Source organism: Panulirus ornatus, chromosome 55 (genome assembly GCF_036320965.1).
Source record: "Panulirus ornatus isolate Po-2019 chromosome 55, ASM3632096v1, whole genome shotgun sequence".
Lineage (NCBI taxonomy): Eukaryota > Metazoa > Arthropoda > Malacostraca > Decapoda > Palinuridae > Panulirus > Panulirus ornatus.
The window spans coordinates 37165502-37185566 of record NC_092278.1 but is presented as its reverse complement, the minus strand read 5'-3'; the positions used below and the strand labels follow the sequence as shown (position 1 = coordinate 37185566).

At 36.6% G+C, this 20065-nt stretch overlaps 2 protein-coding genes across 4 annotated transcripts in view; one reads left to right on the top strand and one right to left on the bottom strand.

Annotated features, from left to right (window-relative positions):
• pip (heparan sulfate 2-O-sulfotransferase pipe) overlaps positions 1–4821 on the top strand; it is a 29371-nt gene extending 24550 nt beyond the window's left edge. Inside the window, exons 7-9 of the mRNA XM_071693469.1 lie at positions 118–233; positions 412–566; positions 764–4821. Coding sequence (XP_071549570.1) covers positions 118–233; positions 412–566; positions 764–936 — 444 coding nt within the window. The 3' untranslated portion in view covers positions 937–4821. The remainder of the gene's footprint in view (positions 1–117; positions 234–411; positions 567–763) is intronic.
• Positions 4822–5859: 1038 nt separating this feature from the next.
• LOC139765697 (N-acetylglucosamine-6-phosphate deacetylase) lies at positions 5860–19331 on the bottom strand. Of its 3 annotated transcripts, none has more exons than XM_071693467.1 (9): positions 19136–19331; positions 12641–13028; positions 11244–11383; positions 10796–10930; positions 8746–8875; positions 8460–8548; positions 7139–7277; positions 6465–6641; positions 5860–6226 (listed from the first exon to the last, which is right to left on the bottom strand). In XM_071693467.1, the coding sequence occupies exons 2-9, from the start codon at positions 12876–12878 to the stop codon at positions 5994–5996; spliced, it is 1281 nt and encodes a 426-aa protein (XP_071549568.1). In that variant the 5' UTR covers positions 12879–13028; positions 19136–19331; the 3' UTR covers positions 5860–5993. The 3 variants fall into 3 exon arrangements, with proteins under 3 accessions (XP_071549568.1, XP_071549567.1, XP_071549569.1); XM_071693466.1 differs by having other exon boundaries at positions 19142–19331; XM_071693468.1 differs by lacking the exon at positions 19136–19331 and adding an exon at positions 16477–16540.
• Between the last annotated feature and the right edge of the window lie 734 nt (positions 19332–20065).

Genomic DNA, 20065 nt, shown 5'->3' with positions numbered 1-20065 from the left:
TATGCAACTTAGAGATAAACTTCTCAGACACACACTCCTACCTGTTCATTCTTTTTCATCTTGCTTTCCTAAACTTAAAATAGATGCAGTGTCTTACATTGTTTTATTTGCCAACAGGATTATGAAACCTGCGTCATGAAAGGGGATCAAGAATGCCAGTATAAAGAAGGGCAGGAACGTCCAGATTTTGCCCAGCTTACTGAGTTCTTTTGTGGACAGGAAAAAAAATGCACGTATGTATTTTTCACTTTATTTGTACAAATTGGAATATTTGAAGGTCTATTTGAATAAATCATGTTTTTATGCTCTTTATTAAAATTTACCTCATTAATTTGGAAATGCATTGCTTTAGGAGGGGAAACTAGATGAACTTTGGATGTTAATTTAAAGTAATTTCTAATCTTTCATTAGTGGGTTCAACACAGAATATGCCTTACAAAAAGCAAAGGAGAATGTTGAGAAGAACTATGCAGTAGTGGGTGTGCTTGAGGAACTGAACATTACACTTACTGTCCTTGAAAATTATGTCCCGAAGTTCTTTAGAGGAGCCAGACATCTATATTGGAGTGAGTATCTGCCTTTAGATATGTATTCTAAAATTAAGTTCAAGTCCATGACTGAAGATGGCCTTTAATTAATGCAATAGATTTTTTTTTAGATAGGCAAATCCTCTTTTGCATGACTGATAGTTATAGTAACGAGAACATATTTCAGGTTAAAGTTTTGTCTTAGTTTAACTGGAGTTTTTTCTTCCTCTCAACAGATGAGGTGCAAAGGCTCTCCAAAATAAACCGGAATATTTACAAGCCTCCTGTTTCACAGAAGATCAAGGATATAGTGAGAAAGAATTTTACCAGAGAAATTGAGTTTTATGAATTTTGTAAAAGACGTCTCTATATGCAGTATGCTGCCCTCAAGCTTCCAGAAATGCCATAGAGAAGGTAAACATATTTTAGAGCTCTTTGGGTGTGCTTAGTGGTTAGTGTAAAGGGTTCTGCCGGTGTTAATCAAGGATCTTTTTTCTAAAAGCTCCTGCTCCATCAAGGATGTTTTATTTCCAATAACAGGGTAATAATGGACTCCTTTGGAGTTTAAAGTTCTTAGATTTTTTTTTATACATATTCGTCATTTCCCACATTATCGAGGTAGCATCAACATCAGAGGACTTAACCTTGGAGGGAAAATCCTCATTTGGGCCCCTGCTCTGTTCCTTCTTTTGGAAAAATAAAAACTGGAGGGGAGGATTTCTAGTCTGGGGTAAACCATGGAGAGGTCTGTGGGGCCTGGATGTGGATCGAGAGCTGTGGTTTTGGTGCATTACACATGGCAGCTAAAGATTGAGTGTAAACGAATGTGGCCTATGTTGTCTGAACACTTTTCTTTGCTCTACCTCGCTGGGGATGGGGTAGCGACGGAATGAATGAACGTGAGCAAGTATGAGTGTGTAAATGTGTATATATGTATGTGTGTGTGGGTATATATGTATGTATATACATATGGGCGTTTATGTATGTGTGTGTGTGTATGAGTAGATGAACCATTCTTTGTCCGTTTCATGGTGCTACCTTGCTGATGTGGGAGACAGCGACAAAGCATAATATATATACACTAAACCCGACTTCATCTGAGGTTACACTTTAAATGTAAAGTAACTTTTAGTGAGGCTGTCATCATCGGTTGATGAAAAGAGTACTTGTCACAGAACTTTTCCCTTTGAAGAAATCCATTGTGATTAGCGTAGCCTTAAAGTTGCAAGAGACCCTGGAAAAGGGGTTTTGGGGTTACACCAGGACCCTTTCAGAAAGGAGCCTTGGGGTAACACCAGGATCTTTTCAAAAATAGGGGTTCTGAGGTATTTCGATAAGATAATTAAATATATATATATAATACATGTGTGTGTGTAATTACTTGTTTGTATATTATGGGGAAAGGGTTTTACACCTCTGGGGAAGGCCTCATCTCTTGCATTTTCTCTGTCATCATGAAAACTTCATATATCTCTGTAAGCTGAGGGTATTCACCAACTCCTTACTTAGACCATGTGTATGTGTTTGAATGTGTTCATTTTCATATTACTTTATTTATTGCATAGTGATGCAGCAATAGCACCCCCATATGATATCCATATCATACACCTCTGTTACATATCACTTAAGTGGTAACTGTTCTTTATGTTTAAGAAGCAACTGAAGCCAAGTCAGTAATATCTGGCTTATTTTATACTGTATCTCTACTGGTTCACCTTATCCTTTGTTTGGTAGGATCCAGCTTTGTACATGTTAGTATCTGTGACTCCTTGTTGAAATTTAGTTGAATGCCTCATTTAACCAAACTTTGCCTGATATGCTATTCTGCAACAAATTCTGATAAGATATTCCTACCTCTGAAGTATGTATCACTGTTTGCAAAACCTATGAACATTTCAGGATGTATGTAATTTTACTATATTTCTTGAAATTTTGAATATGTCAACTTTTACTCAGAACTTTTTCAGTGATACTGTATATATTAATGCTTTTGATTTCAAAGATAGAGCTTGAAAATATGAACATGGAAACTAGATTCCTCTCAACAAGTAGTCACTGTAGTATACAGTATTCTCACGTTGCCTCAGTATACTTTACTTCACTTCTTTGAAAATCTGTTGCAAGTATTGCATGTGATATTATCTTTTAGATTAATATGTTAGGAAGTACTGTGTATTAATCATCTTTTTGATGCAAAAATATAGATATGTTGGGAGTATTACTGAAGATGGGATATGCGAATCTGGTGGAATATTTAAACATACATTGCAAAAAAATCTCCTTATATTTCCTTCTTCTCAGGTTTGAGCATTTAGAGGTTTTTGCACAAATTCTTTGTTCTGAATAACATTTTAATTTATTCTGTTGGTATTTAGTGTTGGGTCACCAGTGTAACATGGAAGACACTTTGGGATTGCTTTGTCTGTTATCATTCCTCTGTTTGTTATCATCATGCATCTGTCCATCTGTTGTACATCATTAGAAGTCACACTTAGACCTTTCAATATAACCTTCTCCATAACTTTTTTAGATTCTAAATCGGGTATTTACTTAACTTTAAACAGTTATATCCCAGCATCTACCGAAGTGAATGCAATAAAACGTAGAACATATACTTTTCCTCAAACATTGCAGGGAAAATTATATATCCATCTGTGAAATATAGTGTCAAGTAGGAATAGCAACAAATATTATGTACAGTGAAGCAGAAAATGAGAGGTTTCTGTGCAGAATGAATGTTGTTTCTGGACATTCCATATTAGCCATCTTCCTCATGGAGTATTCAACATGTGTTATATCCGTCAGTTTTCTTTAGTCCTACCATCTTGTTATCTTTCTCACCCTTTGTTTTGTAGCTTGTCACTTATGTAGGTACTTTGACATTCTTATTGATAGAGTCCTTTTCATATTTTCTTGCCTTTATACCTCAAAAGCTCTTCATCCTTCAATCATTACATATTTAACAAAGTTTTGCAAATGTTACAGTATCATGCAGTGGCAAAAAGGGAGGTTTCAAAGAGCCCTTGAGATAAATGAAAGATACAAAAAATAATACCAAAACAGGCAACTGAATTGTCATCTACCTAATACATTTACAATTTTTATTTGTAAAAGAATATTCCAATGAGAGATATTATATTCATCAGTTCATTATATCTGGCCTGTCGCAAACTTGCATTTACTTTTGTGAAGAGCTGAAGTACTCATTATATCCCTTAAAATTCACACACCTTACCCTATGTTGCTTTTTCTGCTGACTCGAGAAGTCTAGTTGTTCTGGTCATTGCATTAATTAAGTGATACCATTGAAGCTACTGATTTTTGTGAAATATTCATCAAACAAGAGTTAAGTTAACAATGTTAAGTGACTACTGAAATGAGGCATTCTTTGTGAGAGTCACATTAGTCAAAGATCTTCATATGATAAAAGTGATTAGCTCTTTATATCCAATAAGATAAAGTCCTGTTAATTTTGCCTGGCCCTTAGATTGAACCTAGTTTTTATGTTACCACAGCAAAATATTGCCAGTATTCAGTATAAGTAATTTTTTAAAATTTTCTGTGTATTATAGCTCTACATTTTCTTGAACATGATGCTGGCATTGTTTGTTCAAATGAATGTGTATACATCTATGCATTATATACTTATGGCAGTTCTGAAGAATCATTTTTATGTCCGTTAAGGATTAACCTTACATCTACTTGGAAATTTTTTTTGGAAGTCAGTAATGAGACATCTCCCAAAAGCTGCTTTCAACAGACAACTGTTTTACATTTCATTTCACTGCTGAAATAATTCAGTAATTTTATCATATTTGCACTCCAGGAAACAATAACATCTGCAAAAAAATAATTTCCCTCAGCAAATCAGGTAACCTCAACAAATACAGGGAAGAACCAGAAAAGTAAGTGATAAAAGGTACAAGAATGGGAAATATATATTATTTGTCTTGGATTATTGTGGAAAAGTACTTAGCAAAGTTGCTGTACAGTATTAATGCAGTAAGATGCAATCAGTTAATGTACAAGATATGATATGAAAGCAAACTTCTTAGGAGCCTTATGCTGCTCTTTATGGTGTTGTGTACAATAAGACCATTCAAGGTACAGTAACATAAATACTGAATAGGGATTCATGGGATTAATCATATCCAAATAGCCTCCTTCATATTTACATATTCTTGTACATAAAAACTGTGAGAAATGATTGTATTATGATGTTGATCTTTTATTGCTTTTTAATTACAAGAGGTGGCAGACATTGTTGAAAGTGTGGAATAGCCATTTTGCAGGTCATAACACCAGTATTATGTGGGACAGTTTCATTTGAATTAGGTCTTGCAGTGAACTATATATAAATATATATATTTTTTTTTCATATTATCTACTAAGAGTATTTAAGTTTAAAATATTTTGGCATAAAAATATTTGATAGTTATTTTTTTATTCTGACCTTCACTGCCTTTAGGAAAGCACTCCAAAACAAGATTGAGTTTATTATAAAAACTGTGTTAAAATCAGTGTTAGATAGCTCAACTTTTTTCATAAACATTTGAAGTTCAAATTATATAATTAAAAAAGTGCACTTGTTAATTCTACTGTACTTAAATGCAATAATGCTCCTCATTCATGACTGAAATAATGAAACAGAACTTAAGAATACAAATAAACCTTTTAACTATGCATTTCAACTAATATGTTATTGTACATTAATGAATCAGCATTAGCGTAGTAAAGTTACCTGTCCATCTATTATCATTGAAGCACTGTACTCCATTTTCTGTTAATTGGTGTGGTTGAAGTGCAGTACATGGAGCCAGTGCAATTCCCACACTTATTTCCATGGTTTTCATGTAACCACTTCATATCTAACTGCTTTTAGAAGTAGTGTAGCCTTGGGTCGCAGTTGCCTTTGGAAAGAAATCAGTGTGAAGTGTGACAAAAGGTGATAAGAAACTAACAGACCATACTACTATTTCCATCATTCTTTTGTGAGAAAAAATTGCACCAAACATGTTGGCTCTTCTCTCTTACTCCCATTTCAACATTCCAAGACAAAGGTATGTATACGATGTGTTTGTGTGTTTTTATGCTATTTTTGTGTATTTATCATTCTTTCATGCTCAAATCTATCATTTTATGATGAATACATTTTTTTTGTTTCTTGCACACATGAGAATGAAGATGAGAGGGAATACTGACTGCTGTTTAAGCATTAAGAGTAATCATAATGCACTTTTTATAAAAGGAATCCAATTATTTTTTGTGGATCAGACACTTATATGACGATAAGACTTTGGTTAACATGATGGTAAAAAACCAAACAACAAAAGTTTACACAGTATTGTTATTGGGTGTTGTTGTGGACAAAGGATTACTTAATATTTAGATAACACTTGCAGAATATGATATAACATTTTAACAAAATCCATCTACAGTACTTAGTCTACATTAACATACTAGTGGCTATTTCTCTGTAGAATATTTACGGTGATTGAAGGTAAGATGTGGGGCATCAGGAGCACTGTATACACATTCTCCAGCAATGAATGTGTTGAGAATTTTTATTGGTCCTTTATCTGACACAAAGAGAAAGTCAGCATCTGTATCAAAATCTAGAGAACCCTTGCAATGACTGATGCCCATAACCCTTGCTGGGTGAAGAGAGGCTGCTTCTATCCCTTCAACTAAGCTTACACCTGAAGTGGAAATTAATATAGTTAGTGAACACAGCTTGAGAATGATCTGTCCAACTTTAGCACTTAATATGTTTATGCATGTATTACATAAAACAGCCTCAGTCTAAATCACTGCAATATCACAATATAAAGAAAATCAAAAAAATTATGGACACAACAATAGAAAATAATAAACTCTAGCTTGCATCATAAAATGAATGTATCGAGATGTACGATAATTAAAAGAGAAATGAGTTACCTGCATCATGAATAAAATGTCTAACACAGTCATCCATAGTCACTATGGAGCCTGCAAGAGTATCAGTTCCTACTAGTTGTGCTCGTTTCCCCTCCACCTTTACTTTCATTTGTCCAATTTGATGCTCACCCTCACCCAAACCCATGGCTGCCATGGCATCTGTTACAAGCACTAGACCTGTTAATGCAAACAGTGAATCCAGTAAAATATAAACACAGGATCAGTGGACTCATTGATAAATGCATGAATTACAAAATAATGTAATAACACATGGATGACCTCCATATATTCACCTATTATTCATAATCTTCAAACAAGCTTAAAATCAGTTCTATACTGTGCTTCTATGAGTGAAGTGTAGTTAATGTATGGTTGAACTAAGGAAAGAGGGCATTACAACCCCGAGTTAGGTCATCTCAAAATGAAATTACCTCTGTGTATAATGATATTAAGTACTGGTATCTACATATTTTGTAAAAGAGGTAGCCCTTGGGATTGACAAAAGGGAAACATTTCCCTCTTTATCTCTAACATCATGAGCTTGCTTAACTTATTGTCAAGTCACATCACTAGTCCATCTCTCCAAATCTTCATACCTGTCCAAAAATGAGATTTAAAAACCTGAAAATATATGAGAATAAATTAGGATAACTCTACAAATACAAGATACATACCCTCTGGATGTGTGCGATGGGCAATCCTGAGTGCAGCTGGATGAGTGTGTATTCCATCAGCAATGATCCCATAGAAGACAGGATGAGAGATGAGGCGACTTGTTAGCAACCCAACCAACCCAGGATCTCGATGATGGAACTGTACAAGAAGAAGCATCCTTTGAAAGTTTCTGCTTATCTAGCTATAAACTGACAGTGATTACAGGATAAACAAAAAGTCTTGCAGAGGAACTGAGGTGCAGCCTTCTGGAGGTGTCCAGTTGCCAAAAAGAAAGTCTTGAGAAAATATGGTGTGAAGATACACAACTCCCATACTACACTGTAATAGATGCCCAAGAGTCTGTTTTCCTGTGGATATGAAAGATTTCTAGTTCTTTATGATTTTATGCAAGAAACCATCAAATTCAAGACACTTTTGGCTATAATTTTTGCTCAAACACACAAATCAGTTTTCATGGCGGTGAGATGTCTCTAGCAGTCAAGCCACCAATTTATCTAACTATGTATACACAATATTATGAAATGATACTCAACAACAGTTTTCTCATCCAAATCTGCACAAGCCTCTAACATATTGTGATTAAGCTCTGGAGAAACTGATTTTGTACTTAAAAGGTCTGAAACAAAAATATTTGCTGATTTTACGTGAAAACCACCCCAGAGTACCATGGTTAAGATACTTTCATAGCTTGAAAATAATGTTCCAAAAATTTCATTTGAGAGAATATAGATATAATATGAAAAAAAGATTCCCAGAAAGTACACATAAATGGTTATCGACATGTTAGTGTTCAAAATTATTCTACATTGCAGTGCAACATGACTAACATTTTTTTAAGCATGAAGATATGTTGAAATATGACTTACGGTTAAATGTCCCTTGTGTTTTCTTTACAATTACAGGCTGCATTTACTTATTCTTTTCTTTACTAAAGTCTTCTGCAATTAACTGTTACTTAAAGTCTGACTTTGACCACTGTCATATGGATCATGCCTTTCCCAGTGCTGTTCTCTCTCTCTTTACATCACCCATACTCCCAAAAAATATTCAGCAAGGACTTATCACTGTAAGAATATAAAGATGAACACATAAAAAGAATATCATGATAAAGTGAGGGAAAAGTGAGTGTTTTTGGAACATACTCATGTATGTGTGGTCATGACATGTTTTAGTTAGCATCATTTATCAAGTCTTTAGATTTGCAAAGCACAGTAGACATGTACATTAGATTTAGAGATGCAATGAATATGTCAAAGAACAGCATGATGAAGGTGCTACACATGAAGAATTATGTGTAATGAACAACATATTGTGACTCACCGGCAACATGGCATTGAACAAGTGGGTAATAAAGGATGCTCCACTGTTAACTGCCTCCTCCCCATCTTCTAGGTTGCCATTGGAGTGACCTAAAGGATGGAGTAAATGCATAAAATCTGTGTCTTGTATATAGAAAATTCTATCAGTAACTCTTACATAAAACTATTTATGGCCAGTGTAAAGGATGACATTTTTGCTTGTAAGTTAATCAGTAGATGTACAGTAATGATGAATATCAGCACTCAGCAAGAGATGGGGGGGAAAAAAATATAAGAAATCAACTTACCAACTGACACAACAACACCCTGACTAGCCAAGTAGGCTATTACATCTGCAACTCCAGCAAGCTCAGGTGCAATGGTTACCATCGCTACATTATCAAGTTGGCCATACACATCATTAACTTTACTAACACCCTGAAAGATACAGAGAATTACAAATGGTTTATATATATTTCATCTGTCAAAAGCTATTAAAAATTCAGTGTAAAAGTATAAGAATAACATTGACAATAAGCCTGTACAACAGAAGAGAAAGGATTTACATCAATACAATATATTGAAACTTTTAAAGTATGCATACACATCAGCAATATTTTGAAACTGCAAAATTTACCAAAAGTTTATTTGATAATGAGACTTGAGCATCACTGTTACATACCTAATTCCCTATACATCATTATTAAGAAGAGTAAGGTATGTGTGAGAAAAGGAAGATAGGAAGGTGAGTAGTTCCAGGAGAAAAGTAAGTCTGTGACAAGGATGTGTGATGTCACCACAACTGTGTAATCTGTTCATGAGTGGGATGGTGAGGGAGTTGAGTCCAAGATGCTTAAAGAGAGTTCTGTCGGGACTGGGGCTGCCAGGGAGGTGAATCAGTTGCTATTTGCTAATGGCTCTAGTGGCAAATTTGAGTAACTTTAGAAGCTGGTTTTTGAGTCTGAAAGAGTGTGTGAAAGGAGAAATTTGAAAGTACATGGAATAAAAGTAATGTCATTAAGTTTAATAGGGCAGTATGGTGTTGAATGGAAAGAACCTGGAGGAAGTGGAATGTTTTAGATACCTGGGAGTAGATTATGGTAACAGAGGCCACTGTCTGTGAGGGAAAGGATGGATATGATTGATGGTACAGTTGCCACTTTTATACTATACAGATGCCAAAGCATGGACTCTTGATCATAAAGTAAAGAGGAGGGTAGATATGTTGGAAGTAATATGTGGTGTGAGGAGGGTTGATGAAATAAGAAATGACTGTACAAGTAATGAGTGTGCTTTAATGGTTTGGACATTTGGAGAGGATGAGTGGGAAGAGGTCGATTAAGATGTTATGCATGCTAGAAGTGGAGGAAACAAGGATAAAAATGAGGAGGCGGATGGATAGAGTGAAAGATTCTTTTAAAGATCTGGGCTTTAACATATGGGAGGGTATGAGATGTGCATGGGATTATGAGATTTGCATGGGATAGAGCAAACTGGAGCAGTGTTATATTTGGGATGACTACAGTCAATGGGCTGAATGAAAGCATATGAAGCAGTCAGGGAGAACCATGGAAAAGTATGTGGGGCTTGGCCGTGGTTAGGTTGACTCTGCTTTAGGTGCATAATACAAGAGTGCTATGGAGTGGATGCGAGTAAATGAAGGTGTTCTTTGTTTGTTGCTGGTGTTTCCTTTCTACATGGGAAATGGCAAACAAGTATGGAAATAAAAAGGCAACAAAGAAATATCTCCAAAATCTGTGGTCACAACACATCTAATCTCATTACTCCATATCTGCTTTTCTCTTACAGTACTAACACACTCTCTAACTTTGTCATTCCACTTTATAATTAGTGCATATTTTCATAACATATTATTCCAGGACTGATGTATTAGGAAAGTCAACAGTGACAGGAGTATATTTGTGAGATATAGCAATGGGAAGAACTGACACCAAAGAACAGCAAGAAGAAAGAATGTAAAAAAGGCTGTCTTACACATGAGACTTGGTGTATGGAAACCAAATATATTTTGCAAAAACTTTTGGATGATATATGAGCTAAACAGCATCAATTACAGTAAAGAGGGCCACAAGATATGCTGTGAATGTTGAGTTGAAGGACAGCTTAAATCAGTCAAGGCAGTAAACAGGAAATAGGATACTGAATGTAAGCAGACTAACCAACATTCTCCATGTAAAAAATTAAAGATAAACATTATGAAACATTTGTGAGAGAAGTCAGCAATGCATGTGAGAACATCGTAAGTAAAAAGATACCTACTCATAAAGAAATCTAAATGATATTACATGTTTCAAGTCCCTATAAAAGAACTACAACTCATAGTAATGGAAGCATTACCTCTTCAACCCCTTGTATAAACTGTAAGGGATGAGCACCCTTCTTCTCTGGGCTGATGAAAGGACCCTCCAGATGAATGCCAAGCACACCTGCACCTTCACGTCCTCCTTCCTTCTTCTTTAGTTTTGGTATTAGCTAACAGAGCAAAGAAACACTGTACAGCAAAGTCTGATAAGGAATGGAATGATGTATTTGATACATATCATGATGGAGTGAAATATATATTTTTTGTTTTGTGAAAAGATTTTTCTTTACAGACACTTTTATCAAATTCCTGTGTGACAGCATTTGGAGTGGTCATGGCTACATTACTTCTGTTTAGCAATCTTGTTCATGAGAACTTTTACTAAACAGCTCACAAACATCACAGTTGATCTACTCTCTATGAGTCAATGTAGTTATTCTCTTATCCTTCATTTGTCAATATAATAGCACAAGGGCACATTACCTCACGGTAAACAGAGCTTGGGGACGTGACAATGGTGGGGCAAAAAGAAGTAACACCTGCTGACAGAATTCCCTTAGCAACTGATGAAACTGCTTCCTCTATATTATCCACATCTGATGAGAAGTCATATCCAAATCCTCCTGCAATAACATTATTCCCATGAAATTAGAAATTAAAGCACTTGTCTAGTACAACTCACTTGTAATGAGTGATACAAATAAAAATCATCAAAGCTTGTTTACTTAATAATGAATAAACAATAATAATAATAAACAGACCATCAGCCCTGTAAACTACATCACAGTAGTGTACTCCAATCCCAACTCAATAGAGTAAATCAGGAGCGTACAACCAGGGAACATCATTCAAAGATATCTTCAAACCCATGTCATGTGTCTTAATCAACATGTCTTACTACAGTACAGTATATACCAAAGAAAAAAAAATAAGTCACAGGGTAAGGCACATTATCCTACTGTCTCTCCCTCTTCTTCCCACTAACTCTCGTATCTCCCTGCAAAACCACTGAAGCAGTGAAAGTTGTAGTTTCTGATGTGTTGAAAACATTTTCATTTTGAGCTTTATTCCTACAGTATTAATAATTCATCTGACATCAAAATTATGTTTCAAAAAAGTGTCCTGCCTTTTTAAGACTGATTTTATGATATCCTGAAGTGAAATTCTTCTGCAGGGATTCATCTCCAATTAAATTGGGAGTCTGGGAAAACAGGTTTCACTGAACAGAATTTCCCTCCCTGGCTAACTTTTCATGAGTGTATCTATTCCAGTAACAGAGGTTACTTGTATCTTTGTGTAGCTGTACTGAAAAATTATGGATGAGTGGCACACACAGAATCTTTACTGACCATATCCACTGTTTTACGCATCTCATAACTGCAGTACTAAACTTCCCCAATATTGTACGTTAGTTTCATATTCACATATGGGAAGCTGTTTTACTTTTTACTTGATAAAGTATGTGACAATTATAAAAATATGGGCATCCTAAGATGTGAAATAACAACAGGTACTTCAGTTTGAGGTGAGCAAGAGTAAAAGAATAAAAAATATATGACTGGCATGTAAAAAATTATTGTTGCAATGCAGGAGTAAGATGGTACACATAAACAAGCCTTGTGCAATAATGTAGAATGAACAAAATGAAAGAGAAATATCAATAAAAGCAGGGCATAGAGAAGAAATTCTTCCTTTTAACAGTGTCATGCTTTCTCATACATGATTGCTTAAAATGGGAATTGTGTCAAATGGAATATTAATTACTCATGAATAACATGAAAGAAAAATATTATGGTATACAATCTAAAACAGATTTTAAATGCACACACTGGAAGAAAAATATTAATTTCAAAATACATAAATAGTATAAGAACTCTTACCATTTATTTGAATGTCAATAAAGCCTGGACATATGAGTGCATCATGACAGTCCACTGTTACATCTGCTAGAACTCGTTCCTCAAAGAAAACAGGTTCTGGATTGATAATCTTGCCATCTCTAAACCACAAGTCTTCCTTGATGATACATCCATCTCGCACTAAACGGCAGTTGATAAACTGATATATTTTGGAATGGACAGTAGGTTTTCTGCTGTAACTGGGAATTGCTGAGGGCATCTTGAATAATCCTCTAAAGCCTTCTGAAGCTTGTGTTCACCAGTCCAGTAAAATTACCCTAAAACTCCTTACTTCCAGTGGAATGTTTTGTTTCTCCAGTCAGTTATTGAAGAATTTGACCAGAGGGTTATTTATGCTTCAGTCATAATCCTGTAAGAAGAGAGTGTTCAGTTCTTTGTGATAATGTAAATATAGGTGCAAAAAGACAAGCAAAACTGATTGTGCCTTAGAAAGGGAATGCGATGTTTTTGATGACAGGTTGCCAGTAAAATTAAATCCAATGTCTTTAATAACATGATGTCTGAATTAGAAAAGATGGTAATTAGCTTTTACAAGGCATACAGTTCCTTTAGGTAGCCAGCTATTTGACTCAAAAGTCTTGTAAGGTGGATTGTACAGTATCTCTTTTTATAGCCATCAGAATATCACAAGTAAATTTTCACCATGTGAGTCACCCAATTTAGAAAGTTTCAATTTAAACCAGTGACATCTGGAAAGAGTTGATAGATGCAAAGCCAAATTCCCGTACTTGCCTCTGTGTACAAATAATCAGAACTGTGATGTAAATTACACTTAAATGTATTGTGATTTCAGAACATTATTAGCAAGATGCTAGTCACCATGCCAGAAGTCTTTGGAGTTAGGCATTCCTCCTCTAATTTTGTCTCCATGGTACCAGGTGCAATCACAATGAAAGAGATATGTTTAATAAAAATCTATTATTGACCTTAATGCTCCATTATTTCTTAGTTTCTTTTTTATAGGCAGAAGTATAATGTCATTCGTTTTAAAGATGCTTTGCTGTAATGCCGTCTTTCAATCATGGAACGGGAACTGACCCACTTTTAAGGCGCTAAAGTCGTGAGATTACAAAGTCGAATTTGAATTTGACGCCAAGAAAAGTACTTTGTGCCGTAGTGTAAATATAACCTAGAGTGCGCTCGAAGCGCGCCACCCTCAAGTTTCCTTGTACCAACAATGTCTACGCACATTTTAAGCTTGATTTTCATCGTGATTAACGTGTGCAACCCCTTATGTATCAGTCAGTAACACGTACGAAGTGATAAGAGTGAGTACTGTGAAGAAAATAGAGAGAAAAAGGTCATAAGTGAGGTGAAACTACAGGTGGTGAACCATCAGCATACTGGTCAACATGAAGTGCCGACATAGGGAAAGGACATAGTTTCTCTCCCACGACCATAAGGACAATGACCATACACAGAAGGGTAGAGGCAATAGGCAAAATGTCACAATATTCATCAAAAGCAGTAAGGGAAGGAATAAGAGACGACACCCAATTTCATCAGCAGACAATCCAACTCATTCATCCACCTTGAATGAACCACTTACATGTACTGGCTTCTATATCTGTGTGGTAAGTGTTCATTTTACTCAAACTGTACTCAACATTCAAGTAACATTTTCATTCTTGCCTGTATTATTATGTTATGTATATCAACTTTAGTCGTTTTTGTCAGAAAATTTTACATAGATCCCAAGGAATGTAATTAGCTTTTATTCATGGGTATGGGGAAAAAATAATAAAACATTTCAGTCTTGCGTCCATGGAATGTATCCCAATCGTTAACTGGGGCTTACTCATAAGCATTAAACACTTAGGCATAAGGTAAAACAATGGTGTGAGATATACCCATATCTACCGGGCCCTGCCTGACAGTACACTAGCAGCCACCTTTATTCGTTTTAATGTACAATCATTCGGTTATGGAATTTAGGTGGAATTGACTACTGCACCATCTTCGAAGATATTCTTAGAAACGACCATTGCCTCATTTAAATATATTGAAGCCGAAAACTGGTCCCATTTCTAAAAGTTAACCACCACATGTGCTACATGAAAGATAAACAGGATATTGGTTTCCATAACTCAGTCCCACAGCTTGTGCATTACAATATTCCCTCGTTTGTGATTTATGACGTATCCTAAGTTGTAACGTGGTGTTATATGAATAGTGTGGTCACAAGGAAGGCGCACATCAAATACAATTCGTGAAAAGTAGTCAGCAGGATATCACACATCAAATACAATTCGTGGCTGCTGTTACCAAGGGTAGAGCAAGTTTCTAATCTCACGTCTACATCTAGCTGCATCGTAATTTCAATTTCAACAGTAAGATGGTTCGAGATACAATCTTCGAATACGAACTACTCCCAGCACCAGTTTCATGACTGATGCTAGGAATTGCATTCTTGGAATGAGTGCTCTCGTGTAAAAAGTGTACTGACTAAATGATGAAGAGAAAGCTAGTCCTGTGAACCAGGAATAACAGGGCTCGCCACTTGAGTGTGTGTAACACTGGGCGGGCGCCACTTCACAAGCCCCACAGTACGTCCACCACACGTAGTCACGGCTAATTTGTAACGCTATTACGTTAATACGACAACCGATTTTGCTGTTAAAACAACTTTGAGACTAGAGCCCCATGCTAGAAAGTTGTTACCCACGATTTGGTACGACCTTGACAGGGCTCGGGCAAGTCACCTTTGGGTACGACTAGGACTAAGCTTAACAATGTGAATGATGTTTGCTCATGGATGTAAGCAGGTTTGCTCATGGATATTTAAAGTACAACAGAGGGAGGACAGATAGCTCCATGGCTCCCACCCTTCAGCGGCCCCTAAAATGAAAGTATTTTATCATTTAGCTGATTTTTTCTGCTAATGGATGTAAGCTGAATTACATTATCATGACTATGTAATACAAGGCATAGAAAGGATATTCTTCATGGCCCACACCCTTTAGCCTTTACAACTGTCGTGATATTCTCTTATCAGTACTTTTGCTTGTAGTAACGCGGTTGCAGTACATTTCCAACGTTACTTGAGCAGCGTAGGTAAACAGCACTCATAAGCTATAGTCTCGCTTCTCGGCTTCTTTTCATTGGGTAACAATGAACTGTTTAGGCTGCAGCTCACAAGGGTTCCCAACCAGAGGGCGCATGCGGCAGGCACCCGGACCGGTTTTGTGTGGCCTTCGAACCTCGGAAAAAATTGGGTTACCACTTGAAGGGCCCAAACTGCCCACTGCATGGGTCCTCACGGTCTCAGTTGCCTCTGGGCATCTGTGGGTGTAATTTCGGCTCTGCACATCACACTTCTCAGTGATAGCACTAACAAACCATTTCATTTACATATTACGTGAAAATTGCCTGTATTTTGAACATGTAAACGATATTCTGATCACCGCTGATCTCTTCGAAATTTACCGTTTTGGGACCTTAGCTTTAAACACCCTCTCTCCTTAAAGACAGCAGTTTCGTGACTCATTATATACAAGGATCCTCGCCTCAAAAAAGTAAAGATATATGTGTGGTTATACACACACCATCCCTTAATATAATTAAAAAGCATTTGTTGTCTCACTACGTGCAACACACAAGATACCAACACAGCCCTAAATCACCTGCTCCCACGTATCACTATTTCTCATACACATCTTCAGCATGCGTGATGACTTTAAGTCATGGTATGTTCGATTGCAGTAGTTTAATGGGTAACATAAATTGCTCTACTCGATTGGTAATGCAGATAGAGAATATGTGAACTCAAAAACCACGTTTTAAATATAGCCACGAACCATTTTATCCTCTGAATAAAGTGGTCCTTAACCACACTAGCGTATGATGGACACTCACAGCCGTTGAAGATATCAGACTCGCATACCCTATAGAATTCTTATCGCTCTGGCTGATCCAGAAGAAACAGTACAAGACAGTCGTGATAACTTATCTCGGTACTGCTCTTCAAGATAAGCCAACACACCCATTAATGGATTTGCGTATCTCGCAGAAAAACTTGGTACAAAGAAAACTTATGATAATAGGGCAATGGCACCACATCAGTCCAGCGCTGAAGCCTTCACAGTATACTTGTCTTAAATATTTTTTGTCCCGTTTTCACATCATACGATCTAACATCCATATGGTGTTCTCCACAATGATATTCGAAATAATGTACACTCATAATAAGAGAAAATATGTTTCAAGTCGTTTGCAATATATTATGATTGCCACACCGACAGATGGACACGGATTATCTTGTCTAAGCTCTATAGCTCAGCGTTATCAGATGCTGAGGGCGTTGGGGCTTTCCTATTCCTGATGTCAGGCGCCAGGTTAAGCACGAACATTATACTTATTTTCATGCAAAGGCATGTCTCTACTGCTGATGTTACACTTGACAAGTGCAGCATGTTCGATGATGAAACACGGGAAAATTACTTCAACATAGCTCTCACGCGCTTACATTAATGGAAAAAGAATAGCTATACATATATCAATTACTTTCGATATTTCAGTGTTCATTCTATCGACACTGTAACCATGCTTTCAGCTGACCCAATCCAGAGTCAAGTAACGGATACGTGGTGTCAGGGAAGGAAACTGAAGCAAAGAGAAAGGGTATGTAATCCCTCCCTTGATCGAATCTTTTTAAGATTCCGTGTGTGTTAAAAATCATATGAAGTCTAACGAACCCGGACATGCATGGCAAAGAAAACAGGAACGATCAGGACAGAAAACGAAACAAAAAAAAAAAAAACAGCTGGGTACTTTCAGTACAGAGAAATCGACCGGGTCTCACGCGGAAGTGACTATATATATATATATATATATATATATATATATATATATATATATATATATATATATATATATCGTTAATGATGAGACCTTGGTTTAGGGATTTCAGACGTATCGTCTTGGCTAATAAAGAAGAATGAAAAATAAACATTTTACCTTGAAAAATCGGTTGTTGAATAAAATACTGATTTTTCATGAATAGAATACTATCACCCGCTTTATCTGTAAACCGTAAAAAAAAATATATATATATGGCAAGCTGGTTTCAGCTTGCAGAAAGAGCAACTTAGGTTAAAATTAAAAAATCGTACGTGACGTCAACAGCATCGGCAGGAAGGAAAACCCTTACATGGTTACTCCTTCCGGTGCTCCGTTTACGTAAAGTGTACCAAGAACTTGCTCCATGGACCGGTTCGACGATGCTAGTGACTTGGAGAGAGTGCAGAGGTTATCATCATCTGCTGCGAGGAAACCAATCTATGGGGGGCCTCTGGGGTTAGTCTCGGTCAGGCAGCCGGCTCACAACCAACCCAGATGTTCGTCCTCCCCTGTAAGGCCGGCAGGGCCCCTGAGAGCGGACGCATACCCTGGCGAAGGGTTGGCATATTACGGACCCCCAAAGACTAGTCCTGTGGGGGGCACTTGTAAGGGACAGTCCGCAGCAAACAGTAATCGCTATGAAACCTGTTCACTAACATTTTCTGTTGCTTAGTCACTTTATTGATATTTCTTATTTTGATCTCCCTTTTTCGGGCCCTAATAAAGGGTTTTAGTTTTGACTTCCTCGCCTTTCCGATGAGGCTGTGGGTTGGTCGATATGCAGATACCTGGCGTAAGCAGATATTTTCTGCATGATGTTACGACATATACATACAAGGCTAACAGAAGGGGCCACATGAGTCAAGAAAAAACTTCCTTCCCATATTGCACAAACAACAAGTAATCACAAGTTTGATATGCTCAATATCATGCTGACCACCATTTTAATATACGCATTTTCGAGAATGTAAAGCCTGTTTACCAAGCTGTTGGGCTAGAAATCCACCGAAACCAACGTAAAGTATAAGTAAAGTATTCAGTAGAAAATGACAACCATGACCTGATAGAACAAGTTTTGCCCGACTAAGCTTTTAAGGTAAGACCTTCCATGAAGACGTAGTATAACTATATTTTTGAGAAGTGTCTAAACGAAGTTGCTAAGATAGGACATTCATAAGACACAGTGCATTTTCCAGGATTTACCTACGATCAAAAATATCATTTGTCAATGTCTAATTTATCATTTGTCAATATATTAGCTCATGCTTCTTGGCTTACTTTACATGAAGTCATCCACTTTAAAACACAGTTATATACGAGAACAGTTGAGAACTCATGTGTTCCGTGCAACACCTCGCCAGTTACTGATTGCCCATGGTTACAGAATAAGGTCAAGGTTTAACCTCTGGTTAAAAGGCAGCCCATACTAGCTGAGAACGTGTTGCCATGTCTTTTGTCAGCCAGTTAAATACCATTTAAAGTGTCCATGTAAAGATATATTACTTGTAAAGCTAAGGATCAATACAAGTCATGTTCTAACATAAAATAATGTTGTAGTCTAACATGAAAGAGAAATAACTTATACAATGGGGGGAAAAATGAGTACTGTTCATTTACCCGTACCGCCAAGAGTGTTATACCGACTTCTCTCTTCAGAAACTGTTAAACCGTAAGTAAACCTTCCAATGACGTTCACAGTTTCAGGTGGCGATGTGTTATAAACCTGTCAGTAAAAAAGGAGTTGGCACAAACACTTCCCTCCACCAGCTATTCACTTTCCACTGCAGTCTAACAGATTGGTGGACCAGGTTAGGCTCCTCGAGAGCGTTACAAATAGGGCTTAGCTATCTTGGGTAAGAGAAATTGGAGATTTACATTCGTAATATATACCACTCATTCTTATTTGAAGTAATTCTTGAGGATGTGAAATTTGTTAGTTTACCTAATTGATTGTAAATGCATCCAGTTTACGAGTAGTTATATCTAATGGGAAAATATCTTTAGTAGTCTCCTCCCACATTCAAAGATCTTGTTTACAACACTCAGCTGATTGAAAGATGACATAACACTCAAGAAGTTAACGGTAGATGTGAAAAAAAGAAATGCAAAAGAAACTCAGACCGTAATTAGCTGAAAGAAATATTCTGTTCCCCAATAGTAACTTTATACATATGTACCATGTTATAATATCAGGGAACACATTCATGGCGGTGGCTGTCATAGAAAATGCAGTAAAAAGTTAAAGGAGTCACTATTTAAGATATCAGGAGGAGGTTCATGTCCACCATACAGCTGCACAAAATACACATGTGATGAACGCTGGTGATTCTGTTAAGACTTCAGAATACTGAAAGAACAGAATTATGCTCACAGATCGGTAAAAAAAAATTATTTGATTGCGAGTTGTCTCCAAACAGGTATTTTAGTATTTTAGATTTTTGTGCGGCAGCACTAATTAAAAGATTGATTCCTCGCTCATAATAATAAGCTACAGTAACTGTGAGACATGAATGGTATCGTCAATTTCATCAGCTGATTTTATCTCTG

Bases quoted from the DNA above. Each gene is read 5' to 3' on its own strand.
- LOC139765697 (XM_071693467.1), bottom strand. From the start codon at position 12,878: ATGCCCTCAGCAATTCCCAGTTACAGCAGAAAACCTACTGTCCATTCC. The intron at 8,876-10,795 runs GTAATGCTTCCA...TGTATCTTTCAG, and splicing joins TTATACAAGGGGTTGAAGAG to GGTGTTAGTAAAGTTAATGA. The intron at 6,642-7,138 runs GTATGTATCTTG...TTGCATTAACAG, and splicing joins CCATCGCACACATCCAGAGG to GTCTAGTGCTTGTAACAGAT.